This window comes from Enhydra lutris, unplaced genomic scaffold (genome assembly GCF_002288905.1).
Source record: "Enhydra lutris kenyoni isolate GAN:26980312 unplaced genomic scaffold, ASM228890v2 scaffoldscaffold4, whole genome shotgun sequence".
NCBI classification, from domain to species: Eukaryota; Metazoa; Chordata; class Mammalia; order Carnivora; family Mustelidae; genus Enhydra; species Enhydra lutris.
Window position 1 is genome coordinate 2,558,764 of NW_019154088.1, and position 13,657 is coordinate 2,572,420.

Genomic DNA, 13,657 nt, shown 5'->3' on the forward strand with positions numbered 1-13,657 from the left:
CCGGCTGCCACAGCAACAAACACCTCCCCACTTTCGCTTTGTGGGCGGCCCCCCTCAGAGGCAGCTGACACTTTGCTCCGACCGCCTTCCAATCCCGAGCGCCGGGAGTTCGCGGCGGTGCTTTGCCTCATTTCCGCCTCGCAAGGCGATTGGCTCAAGACTCCTTCCTTCGGGTTTGAGCCCTCAGCTCGCGCCAGGACCCCGCGCCCTGTGATGACGACATCGGCCGGCGGCGGCGCCATCGACACCTGGGAGGCTGGGAGGGCTTCCGGGGCTGCCAGCTTGGCCGCTGAGAGCTGCTGTCATGGCGGCCGCTGTTTGGGGCTTCTTTTCCGTCCTTCTTCTGTTGCTCTCACGGGATGCCCAGAGCTCGGAGCTGCCTGGGGCTACTGCCGATGGGTCAGGCGGGACTGGGGTCGGCATAGGAGATCGCTTCAAGATTGAGGGACGTGCGGTTGTTCCAGGAGTGAAGCCCCAGGACTGGATCTCGGCCGCCCGAGTGCTAGTAGACGGAGAAGAGCATGTCGGATTCCTTAAGTGAGCATCCTATGGGCAGCGGGAAAGCGGTTGGCGTGGAAGCCGGAAGGGAATTCCCTCTAGGAGAGCCAAGTGTCAAGAACTGACGACGTCGCTGTCGGAGGGTGAAAGGGTGGGCGTCAGTAGCAATCTGTGCCGGGAGACCTTGGGAAGCAACCCGACGCTTTCCCCTATTTTCCCCATCACCCCATTCCGTGTATCTCAGAAATGAGGGTGGCAGGTGCTTGCCCCAGGGCCGGAGCAGTGGGATCCGTTATCTTCAACTCCATTTTTGCCTTGTAGGGGTCGACCCCTCCTGGGCCCTCGCGACAGGTGGACCCCTTATTTGTTTTGTGCTGAATTCTTTCCTTTGCATCTCATTTGGTCTCTCTAGAATCTGGCCACTTTTTGCATTCATTTCAGTCTTTTGGCAGTTTGATGTTGTGTAGAAAGACGCTAAACAGGTGGGAATTCTCAAAACCCAAAGGACTTCTGTGATGGCAAAGACTGGGAGGCTAATTTTGCTGCTTCTCAAATTAATGGGCCCTGAAGTCCCTAATCAAAGCACCTTTTTTTTAATGCCTGGTGGTGGGATTGTTGTTCTTTTTTACAGTTGAATTCATCGAGGGATTTGCAACATCACACTTGGTGGCATTTATGTGAGACTGGGGTTTCTCCACATTTGCTTACATGCTTCTTTCTTTTCTAGTTATTAGCAAAAATGGGATTTCAGCCTATATTAAAGAACGTGGTGAATTTATTAGCATTTCAGTTTTGCAGTCGCCTGCTTTTCAGATGTTTAGGCACAAATGTGATGTTTTAAGTCTTTCAGCCATTGCTTGGGAGGTGAAACTCTGAACTGAAAGAAAATATTTAGGAAAGCAAGTGTTTCTCTGATAGGTTTGTATACCAGCAAGTGGTATTTGCAACCCAGATATCTTAAATTTGGACGTTTACTTCTAAATCTGATTTGCAAATATTCAGATCATCCAGGTGCTGTTGAATGAGATTTGAATCTCAGATTAATAGATAATGATGAGAAGTTAGTCTTTTAATACTATTTGTATTTACAGATCTGGCGTTAGGGCATTCTTTAGGGTTTGCCCCAAGTAATGATGTTTTAATGAAAAAAAAAAACTCTCAATTAAACCTTGGGACATTAGTGTAAATTGACGTTTTGGTTTCTCTTTTCTTCAGTATTCAATTCTTTTAAAAAGCATTTATTAGTTTAGTTTTTTGAAGATTTTATTTTATTTATTTATTTATTTGGCAGACATACACCGAGAGAGGGAACACAAGCAGAGGGAGTGGGTGAGGGAGAAGTGGGCTCCCCGCAGGGATTCCGATGTGGGTCTCGATCCTAGGACCCTGGGATCATAACCTGAGCTGAAGGCAGACGTTTAACGAGTGAGCCACCCAGCTGCCCCTATTATTTTTATTTTAAAGTAAAAGTAATGTATAAGCAATATGTTTATTGAAGAAAATGTAAACAAATTAGGGATAACAAGACTTAACATTTTATTGTATCTTTTCCGATGAGTTTTTTTTTTTAAAGATTTTATTTATTTGTCAGAGAGAGAGGGAGAGAGAGCGAGTGCAGACAGACAGAATGGCAGGCAGAGGCAGGGGGAGAAGCAGGCTCCCTGCTGAGCAAGGAGCCCGATGCGGGACTCGATCCCAGGACGCTGGGATCATGACCTGAGCCGAAGGCAGCTGCTTAACCAACTGAGCCACCCAGGCGTCCCTTCCGATGAGTTTTTAATAGTAAAATACAATATGTAGTACTTTGTCATCTGTTCTTTTTTTTTTATTTTTTATCCCCCAGTTAATATTTTGGGAGCAGTTACTTACACCATTTCATGTTCTTCTGTTTGTAGAAAGGCTAAGAATTAATATGAGGAGCTTATGGTGGGAAACTTGTTGGAAGAGGGATAGTAATTGTCTTGTACTTGTTATGCATAATTAGCTTGGAGTTTTGACTAACAGGCTTGTTGGAGGTGGCTTGGGCCTTGGCTAATAGAAATGAAGGGAGTTTTGACTGAGGGTGCTTCATCTTATTGCCCTCATCACTGTGTATATAAAGCATAACTTATTTAAGCAATCTTTTGTTTGGGGACATTTAGGTAGTTTTCAGTTTTTTGATGTAGTAGATTTTATGCACTATACTTTTTTGGGCAACTTTTTGTTATGGAAAATTGCAGACATACACTAAAATAAACGATAGTTTCATGAATGCTTAGGTACCCATCACAATCTACTGTTCCGTTTCATGTCTCTTCTGTACCACATTTATTTTTTTTCTGGAATATTTAAATATCACCCTAAATATAATCTCCCTTGAAAAAGCATTATTATGTGTTTCTAAAAGGTAAGGGCTTAAACCCTCACAATACCATTATTGACTTAATAAAATAAGTAATAATGCTATAGATTCATCTAATACCCAGTTCATTTATCTCAAAAATGCTCCATGTAATTCTTTCAAGTAAGGATCCAACAAAGCTTACATATTGCAGAATACATTTTTAAAACCAAGTTTTAAAATTTCATTATAAAATTTTTATGTTATCTTTCTCAAATATTTGTCCTACAGTGAAAAATAGATTTGCTTTTTCCTTTGGGTAGTTAGATCTGCTGTTGTGTTTCACAATCATTAGTTTAATTCTTTTTCTGGATCTAGAAAAATATTTTGAAGTTTTTTCATTGAGGTTCCCTCAAGAAGCAGAAGACACCCAAATTAGAATAATTCAAGGAAAGTCTAATGAAGGGATTAAACACTGTAGTCATGGTATAGGGAAACAACCAGATTGTGCAGTACTCTAGAGTTTACAACCTCAAGGCAACTATTACCTCTAAGCCTGAAGGAATTAGGGGAGGTAAAGTTTACTGGGACCTAGAGGGGAAGAAAGGACTGCCTTCAGAGGAGCACTGCCCCTTGACACAGAAAGTCAGAGGTGGCCTGTCAGGGAGAGAGCTGGGGAAAAATATGCTAAGCTCATTTTCTCTCCTTCCTCCAGTCTACAAAGAGTTGAAGGGTGGGAATGGGTGCGAAGGCCCAGTGATGATATCCAGCCCAGGAATAAGTTAACTTGATGTTTACATTTCAGTTCTGTTTTAGTTCAGTCTGTACTTTGAAATAGTAAGGAATGTCTTTTCCTTTTACCTTTAGTAAATATTGTGGGTGTGGCAGAATAAATTATTCCTTCAGCTGCGAAAGAGCCTAAGGATTTTTTTTTTAAAGATTTTACTTATTTATTTACTAGGGAGAGAGAGAGTGCGAGTGAGCACAGAGGGAGAGTGAGAGGGACAAGCAGACTCCACACTGAGCAGAGAGCCTGATCTGGGACTCCATGGCAGGACCCTGAGATCATGACCTGAGCTGAAGAGAAACACTTAACCAACTGAGCCACCCAGTTGCCCCGAAAGAGCCCAATGATTTAAGAAGCATTATTTAATGTATTATGATCCAGGGACTTCTCTGATAAAGTAGTTCCTTTTAGGATCATTTGTTTTTTCCTGAAACAGAAACTTCGTTTTCCTCAGAATGTCAGTTTCCCATTATTAAAACAAATTGATTTTGATCTGTGAATCTGAAATTATCAGCTCTTGGATGGGATGGTTTTCTAAGTCTAGAAGGTTTTAAAAAAAATCAGTATGGAAAAGGCAGATAGTTTTAACTACATAAACCTGTTAAACTTCTGTATATCCAAACAAAAGTAACCAGAGTAAATGGGAACTATTTGTAACAAGTGAAACAAATTGTACTTGATGGCCTTCTTGTTAGAAAGACAACAAAATGCAAACAAAAACTAGGGGGGGGAAAGCCATTTATTTTTAATTAAGGAGTTGTTGCAGGCAAAATTGGAACCTTAATGTAGTAATGATGCATATTGATAATTTCTCTTGAATGAAGACATGGCTTCAGAATTGAAACTGTGCCCCTGTTATCAGCTATCCCCCAGAAGGAACTAGAAGTACTTTCTATGTCAGGATTCTCTGCTCCTGTGGAGTGCTGTGGTGTATTTTCCAGAACCCTTTTCGTGTGATTATGGAAGCTGAAGCATGGGGACAATTCTTGCCAGTTTGGGGACTTTTTTTGTTGCTGTCAATTTCTGTGTCATTTGATGGGGGGGTTGATTTGGGAGTTAACAGATGATTTAGAACATAAGAAAAAAGCAAGCTGTTGATCAGAAGTATCTAAATATGATTTTCATTTTTCTAGGACAGATGGGAGTTTTGTGGTTCATGATATACCTTCTGGATCTTATGTAGTGGAAGTTATATCTCCAGCTTACAGGTTTGATCCTGTCCGAGTAGATATCACTTCAAAAGGAAAAATGAGGTAAGGGCACCTGATTTAGTTTTTACAAAAGGCAAGGCTGCTGAGTACCTCCTATGTTCCTTTTAGAATTTATAGTTAGGTTTGAAAAGTTTCTCATTTAAACTAGGTATTCCATAAAAATATCTTTATATTGTCTTTAATTTTAAAATTTTTTCCTCTCTGCCCCCACCTCCAATATCCTTACATTGTTTTAATTGAGCATTGGTAATACTGCAAAGTTGAACTTCCTCCTGCTCTGGCTTAAATTTATTTTAAAGCTCCTAATATGATTATAATAGAGAAGAGGCAAAATTACCTACTATGAGAGCAAAAGCCCTGTGAAAGTTATAATTGAAATAATGATTGTCAGTTAGTTAAGCTTCTGTCTTCGACTAAGGTATGGTCCCATGACCCTTAGAGTCCCACATCTCATCCTTGCTCAGCGGGGAGGCTGCTTCTCCCTCTGCCTGCTGCTCCCCCTGCTTATGCGCTCTCTCTCTTTCTCTCTGACAAATACATAAATCTTAAAAAAAAAAAAAAAGGAAATATGATTATTTAAAGTGGGAAATAATTTAACTTTTCTAAATTAGAAATATATGCCACCTGTTTTTCACTGGGATATTTTGACAATACCTCTTAATATCTACTTAATAGTTGTATTGATCTGGTAATTTCTACAGTTCTTCCTTTCTGAAATATTTAGAATGCAGTGGAAATTTAGTATTTTGGGGGCAAACGATGGGATTACATTGTGTAGTTTATCTCAAAGTGAGGATCATGATAAGAAAAGAAAAAAGCACAGTATAATTTCTAAATAGATGAGCATATGCTTTGAAGTTGAAGTGAAAAGAATGTGGGAATAATTCAGACTGTGAGTATAGAATACCACAAATCCATTTGAAGTGTAGATGTCCACAGTTATTCCTTCTGTTATTCAGCATTTTATTTATTTATTTATTGTTGTCCCATACTAGTAGTATTCTCTTTGGTCTAAACTGACCAATAAATAAATAAATAAATAAATAAATTTTATTTATTTGTTTATTTTTTTCTAGCTTTATTGAGGTATGGTGACAAATATGAAAGAATTTTGAGTGGTAATGTCTCTGAGCTATCACAAAATAACTCCATGTTACAGTAATAAAGCATAGGTCTTGGAAAGGCAAAAATAATTTTGGGGTTTTGTTTTATTACTGACCTTTTTGGTATGTGCTGAGAATATTTAGGTTGATTTGTAGCGACCCCAAATTGATCTGACATGATAGAGATATGTTCAGTTGGTACCATAATATTTACATTTGAGATAGTGTTTACACCTAAAATGTTTTTCTTCTTTCTTCACCTTATGTTTTGCTTTGTTTTGTTTTTGGACACTGAATGTCATAAAAGTATAATATTATAATTCACATAGAGTGAGTCTCACATAGAGCTGTCTCATCCTTTATATTAGCTACAGATTAGTCCATTGATGCCTGTGCCTACTGAGGGACAGGTAGGGTTTTCTTTCTCCTCTTTTTTTTTTTTTTTTAAAGATTTTATTTATTTATGACAGAGAGAGATAACAAGAGAGGGAGCATAAGCACCCAAGAGCTGGAGAGGGAGAAGCAGGCTCCCCACTGAGCAGGGAGTCCAATGGATCCCAGGATCCCGGGATCCTGGGATCATACCTGAGCTGAAGGTAGACGCCCAATGACTGAGCCACCCAGGTGCCCATTCTTTCTCCTTTTTTAACATGTGTAATGAACAGAGACAATTATAACTTACATTCTTGATATTATCATGAAACTAGTATAATGATGCCACTAAAAATGATGCCACTTAGAAACAAATTACCCCCCCCCCGATTTTTGAAGTTAAAATTGTTGTCTTAGAATAGTCTAGTTTGTCCAAATTCTAATCCTGTTTCTTGCTGTTGGCTATTTAGAGCAAGGGTAAAGCTTGAATTGAAGGTAATCTCTTGTAAATATGTTTATAAATATTTGATTAGAATAAGTGGATTTTTTTAAAGTAGTTGAAGCACATTAGGTATCAAATTTGTCACATCTTTTTTTAGAGGCATGAAGATTGTAAGAAAATATATAGGTAAAATCCTAGTATGTTAAATTTAAACTTTAAAGGACTTACCATGGGATGCCTGGGTGGTTCAGTCATTAAGTGTCTGCCTTCAGCTCAGGTCATGATCCCAGAATCCTGGGATTGAGTCCTGCATTGGGCTCCCTGCTCAGCAGGAAGCTTGCTTCTCCTTCTCCAACTCCCCCTGCTTGTGTTCCCTCTCTCGCTGTCTCTCTTTCTGTCAAATAAATAAAATCTTTAAAAAAAAAAAAACCTTTAAAAAAAACAAGGGACTTACCATGACTTTTTATATATTTTAGAATTGTAAGTTTGGAGATGGGTGGGTATGTAGATTACACTGTACATTATGTACACATTTCACAGGTTTTTAAAGAAATATCAAAAGCACTGAATACTGGGGGAAATGAGAGTTGTTAAAAGAGGATGCTTGGGGATGCCTAGGTGGCTTAGTCAGTTAAGCTGCTGCCTTCAGCTCAGGTCATGATCCCAGAGTCCTGGGATCGAGTCCTGCATCTGGCTCCTTGTTCAGCCGGGAGCCTGCTTCTCTCTCCGCCTCTGCCTGCCACTCTGCCTGCTTGTGTGTGCACGCTCTCTCTCTCTGATAAGTAAATAAAATCTTAAAAAGAAGGGGGGGCATGCTTGTCTATTAGAAACTATAATTTATATTTATGTATTTTTGCTCTGAATTTTGAATAAAGTAAGCAAGTGGAAATATTTTTTTATATATAAAGGTTTTTGCTTTGGGTAAAGAGTACTTCCTGCTTTAGTATTTAAGGACTGGTTGCAGCAGTGGGATTCATATTCTCAGTTCTATTCCTGATGATTGAATGCCTGAAGCATAGGTTAAAAACAAGGCCCTTACCATTTTAATAATTGTGAATGGGACAGAATAGAGAAAGAGGGGGATTTAAATAAGATCCTAATATTCTTGGCCAGTATTTTGTAAGCATGCTTGGTATATGATAAACATTTCCTTTTAAATGTATAAGGGAAGTCCTTGGGGGACAAACTATAAGCCACTTTCATTCCTGGGGGTTTTGATATTCTAACCAAAATACTCAGATTTGGGGCATCTGGGTGGCTCAGTTGGCTAAGCATCCAACTCTTAATCTTAGCTTAGGTCTTGATCTCAGCTCATGGAGCCTACTTAAAAAAAAAAAAAGAAAACGAAAAAGAAAAAGAAGAAGCTTAGATTTTATTAGCAGTATGTAGGTAAGAGGTAAGTCTTAGGCTTTCTTTGAGCCAGAATTAGATCTAGGACTTGATTTTCCCTTTGACCTTTGGCACTAAAATCCAAAAGACCAGGCTCCCAATCTGGGCCTGGCCTTTTGGAGGGAAAAATCTCTCCTGAAATTTAATAGTCACCATCCTACCCTCATTGAAATTTAGTATGTGAATTTATTACTTCCCGCATAATCCAGAAACTTTCAGGCCATGCAATTAACAAGATCATTCCTGGTCACAATCCTGGTCTCGTGGTAGAGACAAATGCATAACCTCTCTGCAAGGAGATACTCTCTGTCCAGGCCCGTATGTAAAAAAAGTGCATAACTTATCAAATACCCAAGAAAACAATGTACATTGAGTCAGCAGATGAATTAGACCTCTGAGAACCTTAGACAATAGAATTACTGGATATGAACTATGAAATAGTTTATATTTAAAATGCTAAACCAAATAAAAGATTTATTGCCATAAGAGTAAGATACTACAAAAATAGATCATAGATATTTGAAAAAAGAACAAAATAGAACTTCTCCAATAAATATAGGCTTTGGAATATAAAACTCAATGCATGTGTTAAGCAACTGAACAGAGGTTTGATGAACTACAAGATGGATCAGAAAAACTTACCCAGAATCTAGTACACATAAAGGAATGGACACTGTGAAAGAATTTAGTTAACAAGACGCCGAGTAGAGAATGAAAAGGTTGAACAGGTGTCAAACAGAAGTTCTGAAGGAAACGAGTGAGCAGTGGGGAGGCAGTTTTCAAAGAGTAAGCTGGAACATGTGTGAAAGTGGGTGAGAGTTTTGATTAAAGTTAGTGCATCTCAGGTGAAAATGTAGTGTTACCTATAGCACTGTTGCAGGACTTTCTTGAATCATAAATTTTTCCTGCAAAATAGACTTGAAAATTAGGTATGTTTATTAATTCATATCTCCGACAACCAAAGAGATATGCAGCATTTTGTATATTTATAGCAAAATTAATTATTAAATATAATTAAAGAGCATTAGAGCTAGAAGAATTTCTAAAAGAGCTTTTGATATAAACAGAGAACTTGTCTAATCCCACAGGCCTATGTAATGACAGAGCTACAGCTCAAAATTAGGTCTCCCGATTTCAAGTCTAGTGTTCTTTCTCTACATTTTGCTAAATACTTTAGAAATACAGATAAGATTTTTAAGATCCAAGAGTTTAGATGCCAAAGCATTTTGGAAAAAGCGAAAGGTATTGCTAAAAATTATGAGTAGTTCTTTTAACTAGTAATGTTTTTGATAAAACTACTGATGCTTTTCTCATGTGGCTTTATCAGAGCAAGATATGTGAATTACATCAAAACATCAGAAGTGGTCAGACTGCCCTATCCTCTCCAAATGAAATCTTCAGGCCCACCTTCTTACTTTATTAAAAGGGAATCATGGGGCTGGACAGACTTTCTAATGAACCCAATGGTATGTATCATGCTACAATTAAGTATCTTAACTACTCTCTAATTTGATTCTAGGTAGTCAAAAATGTCTAATCCTGAGGAAGAACAGATGTCAGATTGTTAGATGAAAGGTTAATTGTGAATAGTTTATTGATTTATTGATTTCAGGAAAATAGTAGCTTTGGAAATAATAATGGAAATAATGTAGTGAGAATTGCATGGTTGCTTTGACATTGAAATGTGCAACAATTTTTTGAAATGGGATAAATACTTATGATGAAATGTTTTAAAATGCAAATGGAATAAGAGTATGTGGTAAGTCACACGTGGAGTTAGCAGTCTCATCCTTCGTTCTACCTGCCTATTAGTTCACTGATGGATGTGCCATCATTTATTGAACAGCCACTATTGGTGGCTTGAGTAAGCATTTTTCTCCTTTTTTCACATGTGTAATAAACAGAGAAATTATTCTGTGATAATTTAAATACTTGGTATGAAACTGATGTTATGGTGTCCACTAATAATAAAACACTAATAGGATACATTCTTTAGAAACAAATTAAGTTTTTTTTTCTGCTTCTGGAAGTTGAATTATTATCTTGAAATATTCTAAATGGTGATCATATTCCTTGCTGATAGCTATTTAAATCACAAACAGGAATATTTGGGGAATGTACATTTTTTGAGAGAAATAAATAGTACCTAGATCTGCTATCAGACATAAAGAACCAGGAGGGTAGAGTGCATAGGAGAAATCAGCAATGAAATTCCAAACCTTATTAAGAAATATCTTCCATATTCTCATTTCTGAAATTCCGCAGAAACATACCTAGTGCTAGAAGCTTGGCAGGCATTTTTCAAAACTGATCTGTTGTAGTAATCACCTGGTACTATGTTGCAGTCTTGAGAAGATGTATATTAATTAGAGGGTCAATATAATATTTTCTGCAAGAACCACAGAGTCATCTGGAAAGATCCCAGTTGGCCGTCAGGATCACTGTTCCTAATGCCAGACTGCAGATTAAGGAAAGTGAGAAACACAAACATACTGTTTGTGTTAAATAAAATTGTAAACTCTGCAAAATGATAGGTGGCTCATATACGAAGTGAGGTGTCTGTAAGGTCCAAACCTACATGAATTAGGCTCTTAATACTCTACAGTAGTCAAACATTGAGGAGGACCTTATATCAACAGGGCTGGGTCAGTAGAATTGAGGTGGTGCTGGTAGTTTTATTCTATATATAACATCTGAATCTTTAATTTCATCATGGATTGTTAAGTGTAGATTTTATTCTTCTGTTAAGTGGGGAAAACACTTTCTGGATTTTTTTTTCCTCCACAGGTTATGATGATGGTTCTTCCATTATTGATATTTGTGCTTCTGCCCAAAGTGGTCAATACAAGTGATCCTGACATGAGACGGGTAAGATGTTTGCCCCCTCTGTGGATTTTTTAACCATATTCTGATGCCTGAACCAGCTGTTGTGGCTGAATGGCTTGGGTTTTTTCAGCTTTATCCTAATTCCCAAGCCAAATTCATTCAGAGGCTGTGTTAACACAGTATCATGTTCCTCTCATTTAATTACTTACTTCCACTGGACCAGATAAATTCAGTTGGTTCTGCCTGTTAAAAGCCTCGGTCTCTTCGTATAGCTTAAACACTCTGCTTAGTACGACTGTCTTTGTGCCTCTCGTTAAATAGTTCAAATGGTACCCCAATTCATATAGTTTGCAAAATGATGGCTTTTTATGATTTACCTTTATTTTATAAAACTCTTCAGAGTATATATTTAGTTTTTGTGTTCAGATACACACACACACACACACAAATTCAGTTAACTAAGGGAGAAAAATAGAATAGTGGCTTCTAGACTTTTCACCACAAAATCATACTGGTTTTGCAATGGGCGGGGAGTTGCCAGGTAAGATGCTTCAAATTTAGTGCCACTGCTTTGTCTCTTTTAAATATTGGCTTCCATAAAATCTTCAGAATTCTTAAAGATTTTATTTATTTATTTATTTGACAGAGAGATCACAAGCAGGCAGAGAGGCAGGCAGAGAGAGAGGAGGAAGCAGGCTCCCTGCTGAGCAGAGAGCCCGATGTGGGGCTCGATCCAAGGACTCTGAGATCATGACCTGAGCCGAAGGCAGCGGCTTAACCCACTGAGCCACCCAGGCGCCCCAGAATTCTTTTTAAAGACTTTATTCATTTTATTGACAGAGATTGCAAGTAGGCAGAGAGGCAGGCAGAGAGAGAGGAGGAAGCAGGCTCCCCGATGAGCAGAGAGCCCGATGCGGGGCTCGATTCCAGGACCCTGGGATCATGGCCTGAGCTGAAGGCAGAGGCTTTAACCCACTGAGCCACCCAGGCGCCTCCCAGAATTCTTTTTAAACCCTTATTTTTCTTCTACCTGGAAACCATCAACAAGCTCGTTTCCTCAGTTCCAGGTTTTTCCATTGTATGTAATATATTAATGTATTGACACTTTATTCATTGCTGAATGAACATTTTTTTAATCATTTTTTAAAATTTATTTTCAGCATAACAGTATTCATTGTTTTTGTACCACACCCAGTGCTCCATGCAATCCGTGCCCTCTCTAATACCCACCACCTGGTTCCCCCAACTTCCCACCCCCCGAATGAACATTTTTTAATTGATATCTATGTTATAGATACTAGGGATACAAAAATGAGTTGTATATCATCCCTGTTGTCAACAGACTCAGAATCCAGTTAAATGTAGGAAATAGAATGAATTTATAAACACTCTTCTTGCCATCAGAGGATTGTGGGTATATGTGTGAGAGAATTTTAAATGGGAAAATAAGATACACATCAAATAAATTAAAATGTCTGCTGAGGTGGTAGATGATTAAGTTCTGTAGAAGGCAAGGCATTTATCCCAAGCTGGAATAGCAGAAAAAGCTTCATGATCAAAGAATGCTTTCTGATACTTCAGAATGTCTTATTGCCAAATTTGAAATTTTTGTTCAGTGTTGGTCAGAAAGTATACATCCTATGTCATCCTTGTATCTGTTAACCAGTTAACCCATGTGGTATCACCAGTTAACCCAGTGGTATCAATAGAAGGAAACGTTGGAGGTCACATTGGATCAAAAGTTCATTCCTTGCAGAGTGCTTTGCACATAGTAAGCAGTGTAAAAAGTGTAGTGTAGTGTAAAAATTCAAGAGCTTCAGAATTGAGGAGATTCAGAAATAGAGTTGGTGATACATTTTTGCAGGGTCTCAAGACCTCTTACCATATACATTTAATTTTTGATGATTAGAGCTTGTTAACATTTCTGATTTATGCTTATAATGTTTCTTTTCCTGGGTATATCTGTAAATGCACTTTCTCCTTGAAAACCCATGTATAAATTCTACCTTTGGGGAGAAAGCCCAAGATAATATCCAAGTGATGTTCAACTTTAAATGATAGGTAATACAGTTTTTGCTGTTTTTTTTTTTCATGTGTAAACTAATACAATTTTAAGTTCACTTTGGAATTTAATGTAAAATTCAGGTGTGACATATATTACATAAATATTGTTGAAGGTGGAGCAGTACTTTATAGATGTTGGCTTATTAGAGAGAGGACAAAACCTCAAAATAAAAGTGCCAGATCCTTATGAGGTCCTGCTGGTGATTTGTTTGTAGCATTTCTGTTGCTTGCTTTAGATGCTGTGATTGAGGACACTCAGGCCTTAATAGCATTCACAGATTTACTACTAAGGGCCTTAGGAATGACGTGTTAGAAATATGTATTTATTGTCCAAACATTTCTGATAACTTTGTATATAGTTAAAGACTGATATTCTTTTTTTATATGCATCTAAAGAAAGCATGAGTTTAAAAAACATTAAAACAGAGCATTTTAACCAGAAAACAAAATAAGGTGGCAAGAATATGATCACATATGGGGCACCTGGGTGGCTCAGTGGGTTAAGCCGCTGCCTTCGGCTCAGGTCATGATCTCAGGGTCCTGGGATCGAGCCCCGCATTGGGCTCTCTGCTCAGCGGGGAGCCTGCTTCCTCCTCTCTCTCTGCCTGCCTCTCTGCCTGCTTGTGATCTCTCTCTGTCAAATAA

The 13,657-nt window shown here is 38.3% G+C and overlaps 1 protein-coding gene across 2 annotated transcripts in view; it reads left to right on the forward strand.

Annotated features, from left to right (window-relative positions):
- The first annotated feature begins 233 nt into the window (after nucleotides 1–233).
- The window catches only part of LOC111160261 (ER membrane protein complex subunit 7), a 14,446-nt gene continuing 1,022 nt past the window's right edge, over nucleotides 234–13,657 (forward strand). Inside the window, exons 1-4 of one of the 2 annotated variants that reach the window (XM_022523199.1) lie at nucleotides 234–537; nucleotides 4,739–4,858; nucleotides 9,450–9,588; nucleotides 10,910–10,990. In XM_022523199.1, the coding sequence (XP_022378907.1) occupies nucleotides 305–537; nucleotides 4,739–4,858; nucleotides 9,450–9,588; nucleotides 10,910–10,990 (573 nt within the window). In that variant the 5' untranslated portion in view covers nucleotides 234–304. The remainder of the gene's footprint in view (nucleotides 538–4,738; nucleotides 4,859–9,449; nucleotides 9,589–10,909; nucleotides 10,991–13,657) is intronic. The other variant, XM_022523206.1, reaches the window with a different exon arrangement.